General features: G+C 37.0%; 2 protein-coding genes across 2 annotated transcripts in view; both read right to left on the bottom strand.

Moving 5' to 3' along the window:
- Positions 1 to 3,296: 3,296 nt before the first annotated feature.
- On the bottom strand, positions 3,297 to 9,009 carry LOC123942712 (cytochrome c oxidase subunit 7A2, mitochondrial). The gene is made up of 4 exons (XM_046006811.1): positions 8,893 to 9,009; positions 7,597 to 7,686; positions 5,038 to 5,122; positions 3,297 to 3,498 (listed from the first exon to the last, which is right to left on the bottom strand). Exons 1-4 carry the CDS (start codon positions 8,908 to 8,910, stop codon positions 3,440 to 3,442), a joined length of 252 nt encoding a protein of 83 aa, XP_045862767.1. The 5' UTR covers positions 8,911 to 9,009; the 3' UTR covers positions 3,297 to 3,439.
- Positions 9,010 to 20,660: 11,651 nt separating this feature from the next.
- TMEM30A (transmembrane protein 30A) overlaps positions 20,661 to 24,746 on the bottom strand; it is a 36,967-nt gene continuing 32,881 nt past the window's right edge. The window contains exon 7 of the mRNA XM_046005851.1: positions 20,661 to 23,351. Within this exon, the coding sequence (XP_045861807.1) occupies positions 23,158 to 23,351 (194 nt within the window). The 3' untranslated portion in view covers positions 20,661 to 23,157. The remainder of the gene's footprint in view (positions 23,352 to 24,746) is intronic.

Raw genomic sequence — 24,746 nt, 5'->3', positions numbered from 1 at the left:
CAGGACCCTGAGATCATGACCTGAGCCGCAACTTTTATTGCACACTTGGTATGTATCAGAAGTCATCCTTAGCGCTTTACATGCATTAGGGAAAAAAACAAAACAAAACATGTGGGGCGCCTGCGTGGCTCAGTCATTAAGCATGCGCCTTTGGCTGGGGTCATGAGCCCTGGGATGGAGGCTGCTCAGCAGGAAGCCTGCTTCTCCCTCTCCTACTCCCCCTGCTTGTGTTCCCTCTCTCACTGTCTCTCTGCCAAATAAATAGTCTTTTAAAAAAAAATGTGCATTAAGCATTATTCCATTTATACGAAGGAGGATAAACAATTAGCAAGGTTAGCTACCCACAGTAATCTAAGGCTTGAAGCTGGGTCTTCTGTCATTTGTATGATTAACTACAATGTTATACAGGTTCCCAGTCTTATCAACTGTATTTCAAATTTGAATTCAAAGGGATTAGTGTCTTTTTTTTTTAAAGGCTTTATTTGAGAAAGAGAGATCACAAAGTAGGCAGAGAGGCAGGCAGAGAGAGAAAGGTAAGCAGACTCCCTACTGAGCAGAGAGCCCGGGTCCTGGATCCCAGGACCCTGAGATCATGACCTGAGCCGAAGGCAGAGGCTTAACCCACTGAGCCACCCAGGCGCCCGGGATGAAAGTCTTGATGAAGGTGAGTACAAGGAACATGGGAGCAAAGGGGAGAATGTCAAACTTTCCAGCAGAATCTTGGGCACTTACCAGGGGTGTCAAAAATGAATATGCATGCACCAAGAAGCAGAGCAATATGGTCGGTGATCAGCATGCTTAGTTTGGATCTTGAATGTTAAGTGGAAGAGATAGATGTTAAATAGGTACGGATTATAAATTGTAGCATCAACGATGAAACTGAGTAGGAACTGGAGACTATACTGATCACTTTTCCAGGAAGCCTGACTGTACAGGGGAGATGGAAGTCTGCAGGGTATTCATATTTGCATACATCCCTATTAAGTGTATTGAAGCTACCCCAGTCAACATTTAATCAAACACATCATAGGATAAAGTATACTGGAAGGACCATGAACTTTAAGAATCAGGCAAAAATGGATTTGAAATCTTTTGCTGTCTCTTATTTGTAGCTTTGTGTAAATTGCATGGCCTCTGAGCTTGTTTCTTCATTTATAAATAGTTTAATTTCATTTAGAACAGCTATAGACTACAAATCTAACTTTGAGCATAATACCAAATATAACAAAATTAGATATATCTCCTATGGTATTTATATTAATGGGATAACATCACCAAATTCCTTCTACTTATTAATGGATACTAATCTCAAAGAGATCATACTGTATGATAAAGATAGAAAAGGAGGTTGGAATGAAATTTGTATCCCAAAGGCCACATTTTCAACACTTCTTAAGGACTCTATTCTAAGGACTTTTGGTTAGTCTTTGAAATCTATCAATAATTTTAACAGCTCTTTCACTAAATGCTAAGTATAGCACATTTTCACAGGACTCTGTCCAGCAACCCTTACTCTGGAATCCTTGCCCTTGGTCCCTCCCCATCTCCACTCCTGGTTACAATGCAGATTTTTTAAGTGAAGGGCAAATACTTAAATTCAGCATTTATTTTTAAAAATTTTTAAGTATCTTAAGTGTTCAACTTACTTTCACTTTATCCAAGCTTGCCATATTAGCATAGCCCAAACAGAACATTTTCACATGGAAAAATGTTTTCTAAATTAAGTCAGAAATAGTACAAAGCACCTCTCACAATATTGAGATGAAGGCTATCAGAGGGTATCACTTTTTTACTACACAGAGGTATCTTTTAAATGATGTCATTAAAAGCATTTCAAATCACATTTATGGGAAGTTAAGTTCTTTGTAAGATGCTGACAAATATAGTTTGTTTCAAAATATTACCAGTGGTTGCTTTTTAGCTTCAAATCACCAAACTGGACCAAATTCCAGCCCAACCTAAGAATTCTCTTGGCATTTAGAGATGTCTGTTATTTCCTTCCAAAGCAGTGTTCTTTGCTGGTATTAGTAATAGGATTCTGTCAGAAGTTGGGCATTCCTGCATGGTATGGCTACCAAGATCCTTTCTAGTCTATGAGATTCAAGGCTGAGACATCTCCTATTAGGTACTTTTTGAAATGGATTTATACTTCAATGTTTCAACATGAAGACTTAGATTGGCTATTTCACATATGACTCATTTTTTCCAAATATATTACTTTTCTCGAATTTTATGTAGAAATTGAGGTTTATTTTTTAAAGAGGTGGCGGCGGAAGGGATGAGGATAGGTGCAAAGAGGGAGAATCTTAAGCAGGCCTAACGTCCAGCGAGGAGCCCAACAGGGGGGTTGATCTCACAACGCTGAGATCATGACCTGAGCTGAAATCAAGAGTTGGACACATAACCAACTGAGCTATCCAGGCATCCTCAGAAACTGAAGTTTATAAACTTTTACTTATCGATTTCCCCTAGATCGAATGCACCTAGTCTCTAAACTTCAGTGTTACAAACATACACCTACCAGAGGAGATGACCAAGTCTGACTCCTTAAGTTACCCTAAAAGATAGCTTTTAGAAATGAACTAAGTGGGTGCCTGGGTGGCTCAGTGAGTTAAGCCTCTGCCTTCAGCTCAGGTCATGATCTCAGGGTCCTGGGATGAAGTCCCGTGTCGGGTGCTCTGCTCAGCAGGGAGCCTCCTTCTTCCTCTCTCTGCCTGCCTCTCTGCCTACTTGCCATCTCTGTCTGTCAAATAAAAATAAAATCTTAAAAAAAAAAAAAAAAAAGAAATGAACTAAGTATTTTATGGGAAGTGAACCTTTATGTTACAGAATAACAGAAGCCCCTATTGTTAGTGTGAAAGAACAAGTCCTGAATTATTTTATAGCTTCTCTACTAAAGCCTAATTCTAAGCTGCAAAACACATCCAAGATTTAAACATATGCAACATAGCTGAGAAAAAGAAAGACACTTGAACCCCAGGAGCCAAAACTGATCTGCTTCCACTAACCCTAGATTCTAGCATATCCCCACATATGCACAGCAGGGAGGGAAGGAATTCAAAGAAATATACTTTCAAGAGTCATATTCATTTAAGGCTGAAGACCCTTCACTGTATAAGTCTGAGCTGCTATATTATATTAAATAATTTATATAAATAAAATTTCACTAATATCACAATGGTATTCTATATGACCCTAATGACAAAAGAACCATTTTTTTTTTGGTCCCTGCCTAAGATTTATAAGGCTGATCAAAAATTAAAATTGTTGGTATAAAGTGATAAAATAAGACAAAGCAAGGTAAAGACCGCTTTATTGGTGGCAGTTAGTATAAGTCAATAAATATTGATCCCCAAATAACTAATTTATTTATCAGTTACTGGTCCATAGAGAGCTGAACGAAACTGACCCAACTGCCTGCTGAGATGATAAACTGAAGTCAATCCTGCTTCTTGGGAAATGAAGCCATAGCTAGCTGATATATGGCATATGCTGTTCCTGAAAAATAAAAAGAAACAAAAAAAGAACTTGTAAGAAAATCTGAGATTTACATGGAAACTTAATATTCCAGCTAAAAAGTCATAGGAGAGAGTCAAGTCTGGCATTAAGACTACTTCTATGGGAACATAAAAGTATTTTGATAGGCGCTTGCAAAATTTAAAGTAAATATATGTTAAACACATCTAATCTCTCTCTTTTTTTAAAGACTTGACTTATTTATTTGACAGGGAGAAAGACAGCATGAGCAGGGAGAGTGCCCCACAAAGGCAGAAGCTTAACCGACTGAACCACCCAGGCATCCCTAATCTAGGTTTAGTATCAGTTAACTTCTACAGAAAGTGTTAGATACAATACAATAATGTATCTGTCAACTTGATAACATGTAAAAAAATTTTTAAGTAAGATTAAGAACATATGTAAAGGTTCTTTCCATTTTAACCTAAGATTGCCTGAGAAATGCTAAAAATGATTCAAATATCAAAAAAGAGGTCAAAATATGGAAGCATTCCTTAAAATATATTATCAATGTAAAACCAAGAGTGATACATTTAAATTATCAAGTTTAATAGCTAATAAGTGAAAAATTATTGAAACTAACCACCAGAACTTATGATGTAATATATGCTGGCTAACTGAACATAATAAAAAAAATAAAACTAACTACCAGAATACCTAAGAAATAGTTACACTGATCAAAAAGAATTTAGGACTTTATCTTGAGAGCCCAAATGCCACTATCTAGTTGTTGTCTTCGATCATAAATGTCCCTTCACTGTATTCAATTTAAGCCAAAGAAAGCCCCTTGGCATGAGCAGAAGGACTGTGTAATTAGGACTCAAATTTCAGCTTTTCCACACAGAGGGAGTATTATCTTGAGAAACTAACATAATTTCTTCAACTTTAACATAAGGACACATTACAGACTTAATACAAAGGTTAAAAAAATTCCTTTATGTGGCATTCTTATCAACAGGACAAGCAAACAGTAATCTCCCAAATATTGTTTCCCTTCCTCCCCCAGAGAGCAATCATTCAAACTCTTAACTCTGCTCCAAGTATACCAATTTGTGATATTCCACTGCTAATATTAAAATACAGACCTGACCAAACTACAGAAAAAATATCAAAGCACTTTTGGGTACAGTAGTAACTGCTGCTCTATACAGGTTTTGTTTCTGTCATAAACATGGATGTTTAATGTAGGTGTAAAATGTTTTTTATTATGTATCACAGTAAAAATGTTCAAAAAGCCCCTGTTACAATAGATGGGGTAGAGTACAGGGCCTGCAGCGCCACCATGAGCACACTCTGAAAGTTACCTGTGTCATAAATACTCATCAAATGTTACTGGTTTATTTTTTTTAAGATATTAAAATGCTCTTATATAATATGTATCAATCACCCTCTTGAATCTCTTACATACAAAGCATTATGATCTCAGATTCTGGAGACAGACTTCCTATGTTAAAATACTGGCAAAGTAAAAGTTATCCCTCCTGTTACTTATCTGTAAGTCAAGCACTCCAAATATCTTACCACCAACTGTAAGTATCATAGTAGCTCTATACAGGAGGGCATCAGCTACTCCACCCTTTAGATGCACTGGAATTCCATTATCCTCCTAGATTTAAAAAAATGATAATAATTAATACATGTGTGATCGGTTTTCAACTAAGTTCAGAAAAGACTAATCCATTTATATAAAATTAAGTACCTCCTTAAACCCCTGGAATTAAAATACTGTAAACATCAAAATGAAAAGACTACAATTTTCTTGATTCTGACTCTACATCCACTAAATAATTAAAATAAGAATTCCCAAAAGTCAATATTCTTTCTCTTAAATTTAGTGAGATCCAATAGATGTTCTTTCCAAGGAATATATAAATGTTAAAGCTGTGAAAATATACTGATTGAGTTCATCAACAGAATTATTAAAAAGATCAGTAACCATCACACTTGATTTAATCGTAAGATTTTTTTCTTTAAAAAAGGGGGGGTTTTGTTTATAACCTTAACCCCTAGTCCAGCACCTGGCATACAGTAGATATTTAATACATCTATTAAGTAGAAGTATTTTATTTTTATGCAACATACAATGGTCTCTGACTTAAAAATGGTTCAACCTACAATTTCTCAACTTTACAATGCTGTGAAGTAATACATATTCAGTAGAAACTGTACTTTAAATTCTGAATTTTTACCTTTTCCCAGGCTAGTGATATGTAGTACGATACTCTCTCAAGATGCGGGGCACTGACAGCTGGCCACAACTCCCAGACAGCCACACAATCAGGAAGTTAAACAACCAATACACTTACAACCATTCTGTATCCATAAAACCATTCTGTTTTTCACTTTCAGTACAGTATTCAAGAAATTACATAAGATATTCAACACTTTATTACAAAAGACTTTGTTAGATGACTTTGCCCAACTATAAGCTAATGTATGTGTTCTGAGCTTGTTTAAGGTAGGTTAAGCTACATTTAGTAGGTTAAGTATATTAAATGAATCTTCAACTTAAAATGTTTTCCATTTATGATAGGTTATTATGATGTAATGACATAACTCCATCGAAATCAAGGAAGATCAGTACAGAATACTTTTTAACCACTTAAAATTTTATTTGGGAAAATCAGAGATCACCCCAGGAAAACAAAACAAAACAAAAATATCACTAAAAATTTAACTACTTAAAAAGGCTAACCACTCTATCCCACCATCTTTCCTTATGTGAAAACCACCATTAACAAAACAGCAAGGCACCTGTCCATAATATATTCTTTAAAGATTTATATATTTACTTTAGAGAGACAGCATATGCACGCACACACACACAAGGGGAACAGGGAGAAAATTCCAAGCCTGCTCAGGCGCTGAGCAGGGAGTCTGACACGGGGCTTGATCCCAGGACCCTGAGATCATGACAGCTGCTTAACCAACAGAGTCACCCCGGCACCCCTATTTAATGGTATCTTAAAAACCATTCTGTTAGTCCCTTTAAGCCCACCTTATTCCTTTTAATGGAATTCCTTTAATTCCATTACATTCCAGTGTGCAAAATTATCATAACTGAACTAGCTAATCCCCTATTAATGTGTATTTAGGTTGTCAGTGTTTTTTGGTATTAAAATCCTATAATGAGGGGCACCTGGCTGGCTCAGTGGGTTAAAGCCTCTGCTTTCGGCTCAGGTCATGATCCCAGGGTCCAGGGATCGAGTCCCACATCGGGATCTCTGCTTAGCAGGAAGCCTGCTTCCTCCTCTCTCTCTGCCTGCCTCTCTGCCTACTTGTGATCTCTGTCTGTCAAATAAATAAATAAAATCTTTAAAAAAAAAAAATCCTATAATGAATGATCTTTTTCTTTTTTTATATTCTCATGCTACTAGTTCCGCAGAAAAGATTTTTTTAAAAGATTTATTTATTTTAGAAACAGAGAGTGTTCCCTCTATAAAATTTTTACTTGTCAATCATATGTCAATAAAACTGGAAAAAATATATTTTCTTCTAATATGTTTTGAAGGAGAAGCATTTATATCTGCAGTTTATCTTTTTTTTTTTTTTTTTTAAAGATTTTATGAGAGAGAGAGCGCACAAGCGGCAGGACCCTCGGATCATGATCTGAGCCAAAGGCAGATGCTTAACCAACTGAGCCACCCAGGCACCCCTGCAATTTATCTTTTAATATACAATACAGAAGGGATCGAACTTTGCTTTATTTTTCCAATACCAATTTATCATATCCTTTCCTCACGATGTGAAATAGCACCTTTAACATACATTCAATTTCTACATATAAATTTGTTGTTTCTCGGCCCTTTCTATGTTTGTCTATTCTCATGCAACCACCCCAAAGAGTGCCAACCCAATGTAACTTCTCCAAATGTCTTTGATATACCCTTTTCCTCTCATTCCTTCCGCTTCCCCAAGGGCCTCTTGTATACAGTAAATGCCTAGTTAGCTATCAATAGTTTATTATTCTTTTGCTATTACAGCAGGATCAGTAACAATCAAACATGGCCAAATTTACTTCCTATCTCCACCTTCTAGTAATTACTCTTACAAGTAATAGTCTATAAAATATTTCAGTACCTGAAACAGTTTTTGTTTCTCTGGAACTTTATTTTCAAACTGCCTGCGTGAAGCAGTACTTATGGTCCTCTGGGCAATCTGACGAAGAGCCTGAGATGAAAAATCCACAGATGTTAGGTAGATTTAGGTTTTACAGAAACTTTCAAAACCAACCATTTTCAATCTTTACTATTACAGAAGAGGGAAACTGACAGTTAAAACATATCCAATTTGTCAGTAAGAATCCTAAACCAGCAGCCAAGTTTTGCAATTGGTTGTCCATCCACTACCCTTTATATTAAAATTCTGCAAGCTCAAAAACCATATTCAAGTAGCAATTCATGCAGATTCTGAGCAAAAGAAAAAAAAAATCATCTTTACCTGAATTGTAGCATTATATAATCTTGAGTAAAATGCTGACATATTATAAAGAGTGATTACAAAATACACTAAGTTCAAGTATTTTCATTTCATACTCTACCATATTATTAAAAATCTATTACTTGATACCAAAATAAAATGGCATGATTCCTACTTAATTAAAATGCTTTCCCATTACATTTTTCCTAAAACAAACGTTTAATAGGCTATAATTCTTTAAAAAAGAAACCTTCATTACATATCCAATTGAATTAAATAATGAAACAAATACGCGCTCTATATTCCAAAATAAATGATACACTGAGGCTAAATAAAACCTTACTGAATAATTACAAAAGCGAACGGTCACGGTTACATTTTCCTTCTCTTTTTCGAAATTTTGGGATATTTCACATGGTCAAAGCCGGTGGAGTGAAGGACACTGACACTGCAGAACCGCCTGAGGAAAGCAACACTACACTTCTGCCATGGCTGCTCCCAAAGTCCCAGCCAAAAGTGAATGACCTGCTTTTTAAACCGCATTCTGATGCTCAAAAGCTCAGAAACGTTGAAATTTAAAGCCTATCAAAATACCATTGGAACATTTCTGTCTGAGGGTTATCACGGACCTTAGTTTTACTCGTATCAAAGGTAACGACTTCATGAATGACCTATAGATTTAAGCGTGGCCACTAAGAACCCAAGGCTGCGTAACTCACCTCTGGTCACCTTCCCAGCCTCTCCCCTCTCTTCATCTACCCAACACAGCCTGGGGCGAGAGGAACAGGTAGAAGGGAAAGTAACGCCAGGAGAAAAGGACACGAACCAAGGTGACTTCGGAAGTCGCCTTTTTCCACCTTCTTCCCTCCCAGGAGAGGTTTCTCAGTCAAGGTCCCTCAACCTCCACTCCCGACCTTCCCGCCCCGCAATAAGAACCCAAGCCGAGAAGCGCCTCACCAGCAGATTCCGCAACATCTTGGCTCAGTTAATACCCACCAACCGCGACAACCGACCACCAAGAACGAAACTCCCCACACCGGAACCGGAACTATCTTCTGGCCTTGCGCAAGCGTCAGGGAACATAAATATTTCCGGGCGGAGGCTGGGCTTGAGAGTCTCTAACCATAGAGAGTGAAAGAAAAGCAAGAGCGGCCGTACGGCTGTGGCCGCTCTAGCCAACTGGCTGTTTCTGTCTCTTCGGCTCATTCCCAACCTGGCCGAGGCCTTTTAGGCGGTGGTCACTGGAGCGAAGGCTGGGAAAAGCAAACGACTTTTGAGACCAGAGAGGCTAAGAGTCAAGCGTTACGTACTTTTTAACTAGCTTACGTAAAATTAATATGAGACGTATCGTAGAAAATTAGTGTATTTAGAAAGAGAAGTTGTTTTTAAAACTTAGCAAACTTGGAACCATTGTTAAGACGTTGAAAGAACACTGGGTTGGCTCAGCTGTTGTGAAGCTGCATGAAATACGAAACAAAAAGGATAACTCCTCTTACACGGATACAGTCCGTTTTCTCTGCTGATGAAACTTTGTGAGGGCGTTATTGTTCCTTGTGCTGGGTATATGCTGTAAGGAGCTGCGTCGAGATAACCAGTTTTTATCTTGTACCTTTGGATGCTGCAGAACTCCCCACGCAAGAAACGCTATCAGTGTCCTGAAATTGCAGAAGCTGTTTGCTCGTTTCTCCTTGTCTGGGAAAATGCTGAAAAGAGGGGGGAAATTTAATTGTGGGGCAAGAAGTGGAATGGAAAATCTGGGCTCTTAGTTAAGTCCCACAGTCTCAGGTCGAACAGGGCACTTTTCCTTGATTGGAGTTGCTAGGCAGAGCGATTATTGTACACAGCCTATCTTCTATCAGTTTTGCCTAAATAATGTCACATTGCAGATATCTTTATTCTCTGTGCCCACCAAATGTGTATATATATATATAAACATATTTACCCTGTGTAAAAATATTTACCTTTACACCTTTTTACAAACTCTAATTTTTCCACTGTGATTTCAAATACAAAGTAAATGATGTATGGGTTCAGTGTAGGTGAAATGTGTAGATAAAAATTAGTAATATCAAGATTACTATTCTCAACTTTTGGGTTAGATCCACCGACTTATCTTCCTCAGTTCAGGTTCTCATCCTCACCAAGATTTATAGATAGCCAATTCATCTCTTCCCTAGATAAGGACCGAGAGGCTTAATCTCCTCTCTGTATTATGCACTGTGATCAAATCCCTGAGGACAGTTACCAGGGATCAATACCTGGAGATACAACTTTTTAAAAATTAGATTGTCTAGAATTTGATCTTTGTTAAAGTTGTATGTGCTGTCTTACATTTTCTCTATCTAGATTGTAAATTTCTTAAGACCAGAGTTTTTAAAAAAAAATTTTACTGATTGGGTGCCTGGGTGACTCAGTGGGTTAAGCCTCTGTTTTCAGCTCAGGTCATGATTGCAGGGTCCTGGGATGGAGTCCCACATCAGCTCTCTGCTCAGCAGGGGGCCTGCCCCCCCCACCCCCGCCTGCCTCTCTGCCTACTGGTGATCTCTCTGTGTGTCAAATAAATAAAATATTAAAATTTAAAATTTAAATAATTAAAATTAAAATTAAATTAAAATTTTTTTACTGATCCCCTAGTACTGCTTAAAGGGTTAAAGGTTAGCCAGTAGATGAATTAATGATATATATTGGGTAATAGATCGATATACTTAAGAAAGGACATGTATGGCTCTGTCCAAAAAGAACAAAGATTCACATAAATCAGATCCTAAAATAAGATGTAGATCCTCATTTGCATGTCACTTAGTACAATTTCCCCCTTTTTATTAGATCATTCCATCAGTATACAAACATATTCCCATATTAAACAAACATTTAAGTTACCATCCCATTTCTCTTCAAAATAAAAAACATCCCTTTATCCTTGTCTTTTCTTTCTCTCCTAATCTTTTTTTAAATCCCATTTTGGGCAGGCTTTTGGTGCTTTTCCTAGGATCCCCAATGGCTTTTACATTGTTAAATAAACTGTCAGTCTCAATATTTAACATCAGCAACATTTAACATAATTGATCACTCCTTTACAATGTACTTTGTTTTAATTTGGAAATAAGCCATAAATGCCATACAGTATAATATACAACATATATAACATATATAGCAGTCTTAAAGAGCTTCCTCTATACATTACCCTTTTGATGGTTCTCCATTTCAGCAATGTTTTTCTGTTCCTGAAACCTCGTCCTCTAATCTCTAAATTTCAGAGTACCACCTTTTTTGTTTTGTTTTGTTTTTTGTTTTTAAACATTCAGCCCTTTTGTGATTTCATCCAAACGCCATGGTATACCATTTGTGTGCGGGCAGCTCTCCAGCCTGACCTTTTCCTTACCCCAGACATCGCCACTTAGATGTCCAATGGGTGTCTCAAACTTACGACTAAAACTGAATTCTACTCTCCACTCCCTATTTCCAAGGCTTTTCTTTTTTCATTTCAAGCCCAAAACTGCCTCCCATCATACTCTGTAAATTAACCCATTAGAAAATCCTGTTGAATACATATGCCTTTCAAAATATCATCTGACTCTGACCACTTCTCATTACTGCTACCACCACTTCAGGCCAACCCACCATCTCATGCTTGCATGACTGCAAAAGCCTTAACTGGCTTCCCTACTTGTACTTTTACACTTGAGTCTATTTTCCACACAGTGATGATCCTTTTAAAGATTTAAGTTAGATAATGACTGTTTACCACTGTTTTCTTCACTGCTGTACTTGCAGTATCTGGACTAGTAACTGGCACACAGAAAATACTTAGTAATTATTGGTTAAATGAATAGTATGCCACATGAAAGAACTATTTGAGAATAAACACTCAAAAAGTCTTGGATATTCATTGTACTTCTTTCAAACATTTTTCAGTCCCAGGATTCCTCACTCATTGTCTCCTTACTCTTGTTCTGTAACTTGTGATTATCCTGACATAAAAATATACATGAAACTGGGTGCCTATCAGACTTTTCGGATCTCCTCAAGCATACCTGTAATGCTTCTAAATTTGTAAGTTCATTCTCTGTAGCAGAATAGTTATTTTGGGGGTGCCTGGCTGGCTCTGGGAGTTAAAGCCTCTGCCTTCGGCTCAGGTCATGATCTCAGGGTCCTGGGATGGAGCCCCACATCGGGCTCTCTGCTCAGCAGGGAGCCTGCTTCCCCCTCTCTCTCTGCCTGACTCTCTGCCTACTTGTGATCTCTGTCCGTCAAATAAATAAAAATCTTAAAAAAAAAAAAGAATAGTTATTTTCAAGTTTCCTTTTTAAAACATCAGTTTGAGGTTCATTTGTAATACTGGAAAATTATTATTAGATTACTAGACTAAATTAGAAAATATTTCCTTCAGAGGGTTTTTGAACATTAGGACTGGCAGTACACTATTTAGATATATGGAAAATGTGAAGTAGGTAATAGTTAGTTTAAGCCTTGTCAGGAAGATAAGTTTGTGTGAAAATACTAAGTGAAAATAATTCACAATTACTGATGCAAAGTTACCAAATCAGTTACTCAACTTCTCTTTTCCTTTAAAAAATCAGATTATAATCCTTACTTTGATTCTGCCTATACCACCTATAAATAAAAAGAGGAAAGCCAGAATAGAGATTTGTGTTGATTTGGATGTGGGTTTCAATTCTGGAACCATGCTTAATCAATTTCCAGTTTTATAAAAACAATAGAGTAGAAGAGCTTCATGTGGAATTTCATGTACAAAAACTAATAGCTACAGAAAAGATAGCACTTCAATATAATTCCTTATTTGATTATTATAGTTAGGAATCAAGAGACACTTGGTCATCTTTTTTTTTTTTAAAAGATTTTATTAATCTATTTCTTTGACAGAGATCACAAGTTGGCAGAGAGGCAGGCAGAGAGAAGGGGGAGAAGCAGGCTCCCTGCTGAGCAGGGGCTTGATCCCAGGACCCTGAGATCATGACCTGAGCCGAAGGCAGAGGCTTAACCCACTGAGCCACCAGGGCACCCCCACTTGGGCATCTTTTAATTGCTGTATTCATTATTAAATAATTTACATAACTTCAAGTCTCAGTCTTTTCATCATTTAAGTTAAGGACTGGCTTTGGATTATCTCTAGCTCTAAAATCCTTGTGTATGAAAAAAATATTTAAAATATATTACTGAGTTCACTCCTTGTTGAACAATAATTTATTGGCTACCTACTATCAATCTCACACTTTGCAGTATGTTCAGGGAAAAACTTTTTAAATCCCTAACCTTCTGAAGCATATAATTGAATTAGGAAGGTAATAAACACATAATAGTAAGTTATGATGTGGATACAAATGAGTCTTAGGTAACTGGTTTAGCAAAAGTTGCTCATGGGAAATTCAAGGAAGAAAGCAGTCAATAGGAAGGTTTTAAAAAGACTAAATTTCAGGGATACCTGGGTGGCTCAGTGGGTTAAGCCTCTGCCTTCAGCTTGGGTCATGAGATCCTGGGATCGGGGTCCTGGGATCAAGCTCCACATCCGGCTCTCTGCTCAACGGGGAGTCTGCTTCCCCCTGCCTCTCTGCCTACTTTGTAATCTCTGTCTGCTTGGCCCTTTATTTTATATTTATTATTTATTTATAATTTATTATTATAAATAAATAAATAAATAAAATCTTTAAAAAAATAAATTAAAAGACTAAATTTCAGCAGAGTCTTGTGGAACTAAAATAAATGAAGTAGTTTATCAGAGTCCAATAGAATAAATGGAGTAGAGATTAAAAGGCAAGAATCTTGACTTAGAGCAAGAACATGGTTAATAACCTGGATTTAGAATCAAGCATGATTTCCTGCAGGAACTTTAAAACAGATGCCTAGGTGTACTGAAAAGAGAAAGAATATTGTAGTTAAAACCTGAAGTCAGAGCCTGAATCTCTCACTTAATAGTGATTATGATTGAAGGAAAGTTTCATACTTCAGTTTATCTGTAAAATGGATAATATTATCCATCATATCATTGGGTGGCTATGAAGATTAAATGATGTAATTCAATAAACGTTAACATTTTAAGGATTTTATTTATTTGAGGGGTGCCTGAGTGGCTGAGTCATCAAGCATCTGCCCCCCACTCAGGTCATGATCCCAGGGTCCTGGGATCATGCCCTGCTTTGGGCTCCCTGCTCAGTGGGAAGCCTGCTTCTCCCTCTCCCACTCCTCCTGCTTGTGTTCCCTTTCTTGCTGTTTCTCTGTCAAATAAATAAATGAAATCTTAAAAAAAAAAAAAGATTTTGAGAGAAAGAAAGCACACCTTTGGGGACAGGGAGAGGGCCAAGCAGACTCCATGTGGAGAGCACCACCTGAGCCAAAATCAAGAGTCCCCTGCTTAAACCACTGAGCCATCTATAGGCATCCCTATAAATGTTAACTTTTATTATGGAAGAAAAAGTTGGGTAAAGAGAAATGGATCAATAAAATCCAGACAGAGGGATAGATAGCACAGACAGGCTAAAAAGAGAAGGTGAACAGATGTCTTAGGGAATTGCAAATACTTAGGTTGGCAGAAAGACAAATAATGAGGGATAGTGGAAGTGGCAGAAAGACAAAGAGTGAGGGAACGGTGGAAGGCAGGGGTGAGATTTTAGCGATTTTAATTTTTTTTTTTTTTAAGATTTTATTTGTCAGAGAGAAAGAGAGAGAGAGCGAACGCACGCACACACAAGCAGGCAGAGTGGCAGGCAGAGAGAGAAGCAGGCTCCCCGCTCAGCAAGGAGCCTGATGTGGGACTCGATCCCAGGACCCTGGAATCATGACCTGAGCCAAAGGCAGCGGCTTAACCAACTGAGCCACCCAGGTGTCCCTTAGTGATTTTAAATTTTATCCTGAAGGTGAATAAAGCCATTTAGAAGTTTATGAGGGGACACCTGGGTGGCTCAGTCAGTTGAGGGTCTGCCTTTGGCTCAGGTCATGATCCCAGCATCCTGGAGGCTCAGGTGTTGATCCCAGCATCCTGGGATCAAGTCCCACATCGGGCTCCTGACTCAGCAGGGAGCCTGCTTCTCCCTCAGCTTGTGTACTCTCTCTCTACCAAATGGATAAATAAAATTAAAAATAAATAAAAATTTTAAAATGAAGATTTATGGGGTGAATTATCCAAATCAGAAACTCTATTTCAAGATCATTCTGGTAGTAGTGAAAGGCTAGATTGAACATGAATTACAAGGGTCTGAAAGGTCCATTAGAAGGCCTTAATAATAATACAAGGAAGAAAATCTGAAATAACTTAGTAGCAAAAAGATGTAGATAAAAGGATGTAGATAAGGGGATGGATTAAAGAGCCAACTATGAGGACATGCCTTCAGAAATCAACAAAGTATAGTGATTTTTTTTTTAAAGATTTTATTTATTTACTTGACAGTGAGAGAGCTCGTAAGTAGGCAGAGAGAGGGGGGAAGCAGGCTCCCTACTGAGTGGAGAGCCCGATGCAGGCCTCGATCCCAGGACCCTGAGATAATGACAGGAAACAAAGGCAGAGGCTTAACCCACTGAGCCACCCAGGAGCCCCAAAGTATAGTGATTTTATTGGATCAGGAAGCTGAAGAAGACAGCAAGGCTTCTGACTTAACTGATGAGGTGGTTATCAAGGAATGTAAGAGAAACCAACGCTGGTATGAAATGATTCCTGTTTTGGCCTTCTTAAGGTTGAGAAATGCAAAGACAATCCAAGAAGAGATCCATACTGAACCATGTAGAGCTTAGAAGAGATGTTAAGGCACAAGAAAAGATTCATCAGTGTAAAGATCATAGTAGAAGTGACTAGGAACTTGATGATTGCTCAGGGAGTATATGTAAAGGGAGGAAAGGGTCTGGAACATAACCTCAAAGAATTCCCTATATTTTATGTAGTGAGCATAACCAAGAAATATATAAAGGAGACTAAGAACAGGTAAGTAGGAAGAAAATCAGCAGATATTCACAAAGCCATATGCTAAGAATGAAGAAGGAAGGAAGATGCCAACTATCAAATGGAGCAAAAAGTTCAAGAGTGAGTTTACTTCCTGTGACAAAGAGTGGGAATTGTTCATTGTCATTTTTCTATACTTTCTTGCTAAATGTCTTGTCATCTATCACTTCCCTTATGCCTCAAAACAAAAGTCTGTCAAGTGTGTACTAAAATTCCCATTTTACTGACAGGAAATGGAAAATGATTTAGAAGATTAAATAATGTGAGGGTAGTTTATTTAGATAAGACCCAGGTCAGCCTGCTTCTAAAACCCATACTCTTTTTACTGCATCTTTCGGACACAGATGATAGAAAACAGAGTACAGTACAATTGTGCAGTGAAACCCTAACTAAAGCTGAAGGTGGGCAATAATATATAAATTAGTCTTTTACAAGCTTTGTTGTAAAGAGGAAAGATGACACTCCAGGGATTACTTTAGACCACTAATTCAACTTTAGACAACTAATTCAACTCCAATTGAACAAGTATTTTTAAAGCTTTTTTTTTTTTTCTCCTGTATTTCTGGTCCTTGAGCAAAGTAGCATTCAAATTTTGACAGTCAAAGTATTGTACACTGAGTTCAGTCTTCTTCAACATTACCCTGGATAAAAAAGCTTGTCACACACCAACAAGACAAGCTCCCATTAATATCAATGACAGTACATACCAACTTTATTTTTAAGATCTTTAAAAATGGGCTCCAAGTGTTTATCTATTCTCTCTTTCACCCCAGTAAAATGAAAAAAGGAATTAAAAAGGTAGGAGGCATCATTACCTTAGATGAATTTAAAAGGCATGCTAAATGAAAGAAGTGTTTCAAAAGGTTACATATAGTCCATTTATGACATTCTAGAAGATGAACTAAGGGAGTGGAAAAGAGATTAGCAGTTGCCAGGGCTTATAAATAAGGGAAATGGTGAGTACAAAGGAGTAGAAGGGAGTTTTGAGGGGCTGATGGTACCGCTCTGTTTCCTATGATGGTTACAGGAATCTATACATAAGTTAAAATGCTCGGAAATACACACAATAAGAGAAACAGTAAAGTTAACTGTATGATCATCTAAAACAATTTCTAAAGACATGAGCCCAAAATGATAGAGAGTTGAGAGAGGATAGAGAAAAGAGAAGTGGTTTCAGATTCCTAGAAAACAGATGAGATATGACTGAGCAGGACAGAGCAGGCTGCAATCCAAATGGGGACACCAGTGAGAAGCATGCTCATTGGTCCACAGCCCCAGAAGCTCAGACTTAGACATAAAAGCTACAGCTACAAGGAATAGGCCTGAACATGACTAGCTGAAAATTATATACAACTGAATGGTCAGATCCAAAGACTTCAGCCCTACCCCTCTCAGCCAAACAAAGACAATCTCTCACCTCCATCACTGTCTCCCACAGGTTGGAGATCACTTTTATCTGGAGAAAGTAATGGAAGACAACCAGGTAGAAGGGATATGCAGGGAGAGAGGGATACAGAAATATGCATAAAGTGGAAAACAGAAGGTGAAGTGGAGGGAGGACAAGGCAGAAGCAGTTAAAGGCAGAAAAAAACAGACCCTCCTTGACCTCCTCCTACTGCAGAAGACCAGAGAAGTCCCCAGAGAAGTCCCTAGAGAACAACCCCAAAGAAAAGGCCTCCAGCCAAATGAGTGGCCCCTGACAATCATTCTGTAATGCAGTACTTCTCAAAATTTGGTCCACCTACACTTGCTGACCTGCCAATTCTTTATTACTTGTCTAAGCTTTTTATCATGAACAGGAACAAATAATTCGCTGAGTGGCATTTCTAAGTAACACTGTGCTAGTGACGCCTATCACTTGTCCAGCACTGGCCACCAACAAAGAGCTTTCAATTAGTTTTTTGGGGAGCCATTCATATATGACAGATTGTCAAGACTAGCCAGAAATACAAAGAAAGTCACCTACATGAACAAAACACTAATATTTAAAATAGCAACAATAAAAATCAATGCTGACGGAGTAGGAAAGAAAAGCATATATACCTTCAGAAAAATATTTTAACAGGGCACCTGGATGGCTCAGTCGTTAAGCATCTGCCTTCAGCTCAAGTCATGATCCCAATGTCCTGGTAAGGAGCCCTGCATTGGGCTCTCTGCTTGGCAGGAAGCCTGCTTCTCCCTCTCTCACTCCCCCTGCTTGTGTTCCCTCTCTCACTGTGTCTCTCTCTGTCAAGTAAGTAAAGAAAATCTTTAAAAAGAAAAAAAAAATTAAAAAGAAAAATATTTTATCTGTGAACTAAGATGAATGTATTTCAGAAACAGGATAAAGGAAGTCTTAGAAATTAAATTATTTTTAAATACACAAATTCAACAGAAGATAATGTTGGAAGATCAAAATGAAGAAATCTTCTATTAAGCACAAAGACAATAGTGTCTAAACTGGAAAAAAAGAGAAGAAAATTAAGCATCACTCTAGAAGGTTCAATATTTGATTAGGACAGAATCCAATTTCTCAAAAGTAACAGGGAAACCTAGAAGAGGGTGGAACAATGGCTTCAAAACCCCGAGGGAAAATTATTTTAAACTTAAAATTGTATATGTAGTCTTATTAAAAAATAAATAAATAAATAAATAAATAAATTGTGTACGTAGTCAAACTATCAATGAAATTGTGAGAGCAGAATAAAGGCATTTTAGACATGTAAGGACTCGGAAAATTCACCTCTCATATACCACCTCTTAGGAAGCTTTAAGTGCTTTAAGAAGTGCTCCAGTAAACTAGAGAATAAACCAGGAAACAGATCCAACACGGAAGGGGGACAAGAGGAGGTCATGGGATCATGGCAATGTAACTGGCCAAGAGAACCACCAGTACAGATTGGCCTGGAAGGACAAACAGACCTCCCTAGTAAAAATAGGTAATCAGATTATCTGATATTTGGGGAAAAACCCCTTCAAAACTATTGATGAGAACATGATGGACCTGACAGAGAAACTGAAGAAAGTTTAAGGTAAGTTTCCAGAAAGTTAGGTGTTTAAAATGAGGCAATTATTGGGGCACCTGGGTGGCTCAGTGGGTTAAGCCTCTGCCTTCAGCTCAGGTCATGATCTCAGGGTCCTGGGATTGAGCCCTGCATCGGGCTTTCTCCTCGGTGGGGAGACAGCTTCTCCCTCTCTCTCTGCCTGCCTCTCTGCCTACCTGTGATCTCTCTCTCTGTTAAATAAATAAAATCTTTAAAAAATAAAAATAAAATAAAATAAAATGAGGCAATTATTAATTCTAGGAAAAATAAAATGATGTCAAATGTAATCAGGTTGCATTGCTTTGCTCTATAGTCATAATTAAACAACAGTTATTGTATTTACTAAATATAATCAGAATAACATAATGGGAGACGGAGAGGTAGGTGTGTTAAAGAGCTAAATCCTCAGGTAACATTATCAAGAAAATACTAATGCCTAAAACTGTTAAATCAAGCAATAGTAGAATAGTCATATTATTTTACTTAGATATACTAAAACAAATACCAAAAGAAACTTCTGGACTCAAAGTGATTATCTCTGAAAGTTAAAGTTGGAACAGGGAGGAACACCTGGGTGACTTAGTTAGGCACCTGCCTTCCACTTGGGTCATGATCTGAGTCCTGGGATCCAGTCCCACATCAGGCTCCTTGCTCAGCAGGAAGCCTGCTTCTCTCTCTGCCTGCTGCTCCCTCTGCTTGTGTACATGTGCTTGTTCTCTCTCTCTCTGACAAATGGATAAATAAAATCTTAAATAAAAAAAACAAGGAGGGGGCGCCTGGGTGGCTCAGTGGGTTAAGCCTCTGCCTTCAGCTCAGGTCATGATCCCAGGGTCCTGGGATGGAGCCCCACATCAGGCTGTCTGCTCAGCAGGGAGTCTGATTCCTCCTCTCCTTCTGCCTGCCTCTCTGCCTACTTGTGATGTCTGTCAAATAAATAAATAAATATATATTTTTAAAAAACAAAACAGGGAGTTTTTTTTTAAAGCATGTATACATGTTACTTTGACAAAATGTAAATTTATATATTTACAAGTGGATAAAATCAAATAAGCTCACCACAGTCTCATTTTAGGCATATTTATTTTGAAATTTAAAATGACATTAGGGAAAATATAATTTATATTTATTGAATGGGGCATGGACTAAAAAAAAAAGCTCTAAAACACTTGACTAGATCATCCAAACTCTGCAACAAACATTTATGCATCGAAATTCTTGAAATAGCGCTTCCTTACTTCCTCCACCCTTCCCTCAAAATAACTGTATTCACAAAGAAAATTTTTCATCTTAACCAACAAAGGACCATAAAATAATTCTAAGGCAGTATTTCCATGAAGATGATTAACCAGCACTGATTAACCCTACAGTCAGCAGCTCCTCTTTCCTGGTTTGGTTTTTATTTCCTATATGCCCCACCCTCTCGTTATTTTCATTATCATTGCTTCTCTACCATTTTTTCCTTTTCTACTTATTAGACATTTCCTTGATCTAATAGCAATATTTAGCCCATCTGCCTATAATTCAGGTGACAATCTGACCACCTAATGGTAAGAAGAGAGGTTTCCCAGTAATATAGACAAATCTTGCAGTAAATGCTGTCAAAGTGATTAATATATACACATATTGGCAATCAAATCAAGACATGGAAATGTTAAAACTCAGGACTTACTGACTTTGATCTGAAGTTTAGTGTTCAACATTAGCAAAAACACTGGGGCATTATTATTTTAGCAAGACACTTAAACATAGCAAAATTAATTTTGTTCATTTTTATTAATACAGAACATACTAACAGAACATTATCTTTAAATATAATCAAGGTTACAAATAAACTGTTACTAACCAATAAACAAAAAATATTCACTTGACTCTCCTCTTGAATCAAAATTCTCTATTAGGTAGTACAGTTATTTTTCTCATCTTATTTTTAACTGTCTTATGATTTTAATGAAATTTCTTAGCTTTTACTTATTAAATAATTCCTTCAATTGGGAAACTTCGTATATCAAAATACTTCCTGTAAGTCAATGCATTCTTCAATGCCTTCTACTTAACCTAAATGCAATAAAATGCAATATGATTCTCTGAAAGTTGAGTATGACATCAGTATTTCCAAAAGATGAGCATAAAACCCATAAGAAAGAAATAGTTTTCCTCCCCCACCATGCTTCACATAAGCCACCTGAATGTTCCACATTTTTCATAATTAGTAACAGTAATCCCTTAAAGCTCAAATGACAGGAGACCGGAAGGGAACTGGGCCATCAATGAACTTGTAGAATAGATAAAACTCCAAATGCATTTTAAGATTCTGTCTTCACCACAGATGAGAAGGTGTTGGGAAGGTCTTCAATTTTTCTTTAGTGGCACCTTTGGTCCCCTAATCAGAAAAAGAGATGCAGGATGGCAGTCCTCCTTAAACAACATAAACTCAATCTGGATAGATTGGCAAAAACCTTTTCCCCCAATGATGTATCCCAGAAAATAAACTGCCATGTGCAAGAGGGTCAATTATCAGAATAAATAACAATACTCTGAAGGACTGACAAAACAAAGGCTATTTTTAGACAAAGAATACCCTATACATTCAGAAATTTCAGGATAATCATATAGTAAGTACCTCATGCAAGTAATATTCTACCAGTTAAAAGTCATTATGAACTACAAGTTCTTTTAACTGAATTTCATGTTATACAAAACTTATGAAGTGTGGCACATTTCTATTAACCATTACATTATTTCTGTTTTTAAAAAAAAAACATATATTAATCAAAATTGATACATTACCAAGACCTTTTGATTTAAAATATAACTGAAGGGAATCATTACAAACTCTGAATAAACATCTACTCTTCTATACAAACATATGAGTTATTTGTTAAAAAAAAAAAAAGCTATTTCAAAGCAATTAAGCCATCTCTGATTAAGACATACGTTTTCATGCATGTGAAAAAGTAAGTTTACATTCAAGAATAAGTTCCATAGCAAACAAATTATAGCATTTATTCAATAAGGAATATTAAAATAATTCCAGTTAATAGAAAATAAAATAACTTCAACCATATATATATTATAATTTATCATGTGCACACTGTAAAATCTCCAGAATTTAGGAAATTTAAGGAATTTATTTTTAAAGTATGTTTTAGGAAAAACCAACCAAAATAATTGGTACCTTAACTAAAAAGAATGTGCATACACATCCACATTTGACCTATATACAAAAATTGAAAGAAATATAAAAGAAATGAAGGTTACTGTTTTTTAAAATTTCTACAATATAACATTAGTATTTAAATCAAAACTTACCTGCAAAATAAAAACAGCTTGAGGTATTTCCAATGCTGAAGCAAATTTCTAAATGTTAAATACCACAAGAATGAAAAGTCTCCTTTGAACAATTACAATTGGTTTATAGTTGAGGCAGAAGATGAAGGTCTGCCAAGAAGTTTTCCCATCTCACCTATGTATCCCTTATAAAGTATAAGCTTCAAGGGAAATGATCACATGTAAAAACGTATCAAGTGAGTTGGGGTTCCTGGCTGCAACATCTTCACCAAATCGAAAAAGGAATTTTAAATTCTCCCACCCGAGACCACCTGACCTCTAGACATGACCATTAATTCCTACGCTAGACAAGGTAAGCATGTCCTTGTCCTTTGAAATCAAAGCTAAACTTGACAAAGAACTGTACTGGATTAATTGAATACAGGAACCACCTCAACAAAGATGGTACTTTGAGCCTTTACACACGACACATGAAAATGATGAAGTGTTTTATTTAATTTGGTCTTTCTTCATCGTTTTGTAACTCCGAATCCTGCAAGGTTAGCAAGTCATTATATTCATACATCTTGTAATCCCTTTCTTCACACAACAGGCACACATATACAGCATCATATGTCAATATAATATTATCAACACAGCATAAACATTTAAGCAGTAGATGCATTTCACAGGAAAGAGGCTCTATGCATCATATGGCCTGACCCAACACAAAGCAAACATTAGAATGCCATTTCAGCAGTTACAGTGTTGATATCATCAATACAGTTAATTTGTTTCATACCCGTCATATATTTCCATAAGACATCCATAAAGAAGGAGCAAAGGACAAAAACTTATTTTTTAAAAAAAAGTTATGTGCCAACTTCAAAAATGACATACTAACCAGACATCGGCATTCGAAAGCTAGGTTGAACAGGACTGGCCTTGATGCACATGCAGTAAATTTGTTTTCAGAATATAAAATTAAATGGTAATGTCAGCAGTATTACTACTGTTTCTATATTTATGATTAATTACTAGCAGTACAACTCCCAGAAGAAAGGAAATGGATCCAATAGCGATGTAAGCAATCCCCAAAAATGGATTTTTTCCTCCCATCCATGAAATAGTGCTCAAAATCATCCGTTTTCGTCCATCAAAAGAATGTACAGGGTAATCTGAAGAGTGTATAGGAAGACTTTTCCATGTCTAGTTGATTTTTAAAATACAACTTAAAATCAGGCATTTAATTGCTTGTAATTCATTGGTTAATTCCATGATACATAGGCAGCACCTTACCCACATTTTCTGAATCACAAAGTAATTTTATAGTTACTACCTTGAAGCACTGAGTTAGCAAGTTAGCAGTAAAAACCATATAGTTTATAAGCAAAAACAACCAAATTCAAATTAAGGGTTATTGGTTTCTCAGGTACTCTTCTCTCATTACACAGAAGGGACAAAAGACCACAAAGAAATATGATGTGAAACAAGTATTTCAGATGAACAACAATAAAACCCATAAAGGAAGAGAAGATTGACAGACCTGAAGAAAAAGGAAGAATAAAGAGACTGAAGGTTTCTGTGAGCTAAAAGAGCATGAATAAGAGAGTAATTATGAGAATGAGAGGACTCTGAGCACAAGGTATGATACTGAAGTTTTAACTTGCTTATTTGGAGCAATGACAAAACTCACGGTGTGACACAGAGCTGATGGCTGAAACAGAGCAGAAGTGAAAGGTGGACTGTTAAAGAGATTTTTAAAAATGGAACACCAGTATATTGGATAAACTATCTACATGGACCAATTCTAAGATTTTGGGGAGAATTAGGGCAGAGAAGACAGAACTAAATCCCTACGTGAAAGGTTTACAACCTTTTCAAAAGCATCTTTTGAATCAAGTTTAGGCTCCATCTGTTTCTCTAGCTTCTGCAATTTTCCATCCCCACGGATAGACCCTATTACTTCAAATGGCAGTCTCTGCCAGTTTCTTATATCAATCCTTATCAAATCAATCAATCAAAGACTAAAGAGTTCTAATGAATAAAACACTTGAGGGACAAAGTATCAAATCACCCATCAAGCCTCTCTCTGTATCCCAAGCACCCAAAATGGGCTTCTGTCTTAATTCTAGTATCTAAGTTCCCACCTTGTAAGTAATTTTTGTAATTACCTGTGATGCTTTGCAGACCCAAATTTCTGCCTCATCAATTTCTGAGAGCCTATATTCCTCCTGACAGCTCTCTTTTCAATGCCTGGGATGCAAATAGTCTGTTAACTAAGACAAAGTACTGAGTACTCCAAAGACGTCTCTATTTTGCTGTAGGCTACAGGCTTGTATATGCCCTTATACCTTACTAGATCTTCTGGATTCTAAATGTGACAGAGTTGCCTCCTAAATTTGGCAGTAGCCTCAGGATAATGTTCTATCAGCACCTTAACTGGGTCTGTCTGTGCAAAATTGCTCCCATCTGGGGGCCTAGGTTACAAAACTTGGCTACTTTTAGCCTGTCACTATCAGGTCATATTCAGTTGCATACTTGGGTGCAAAATCAAGAGACTAAGGATACAA

Source organism: Meles meles, chromosome 5 (genome assembly GCF_922984935.1).
Source record: "Meles meles chromosome 5, mMelMel3.1 paternal haplotype, whole genome shotgun sequence".
Taxonomy (NCBI): domain Eukaryota; kingdom Metazoa; phylum Chordata; class Mammalia; order Carnivora; family Mustelidae; genus Meles; species Meles meles.
This window is presented reverse-complemented; position numbering and strand designations above follow the sequence as displayed.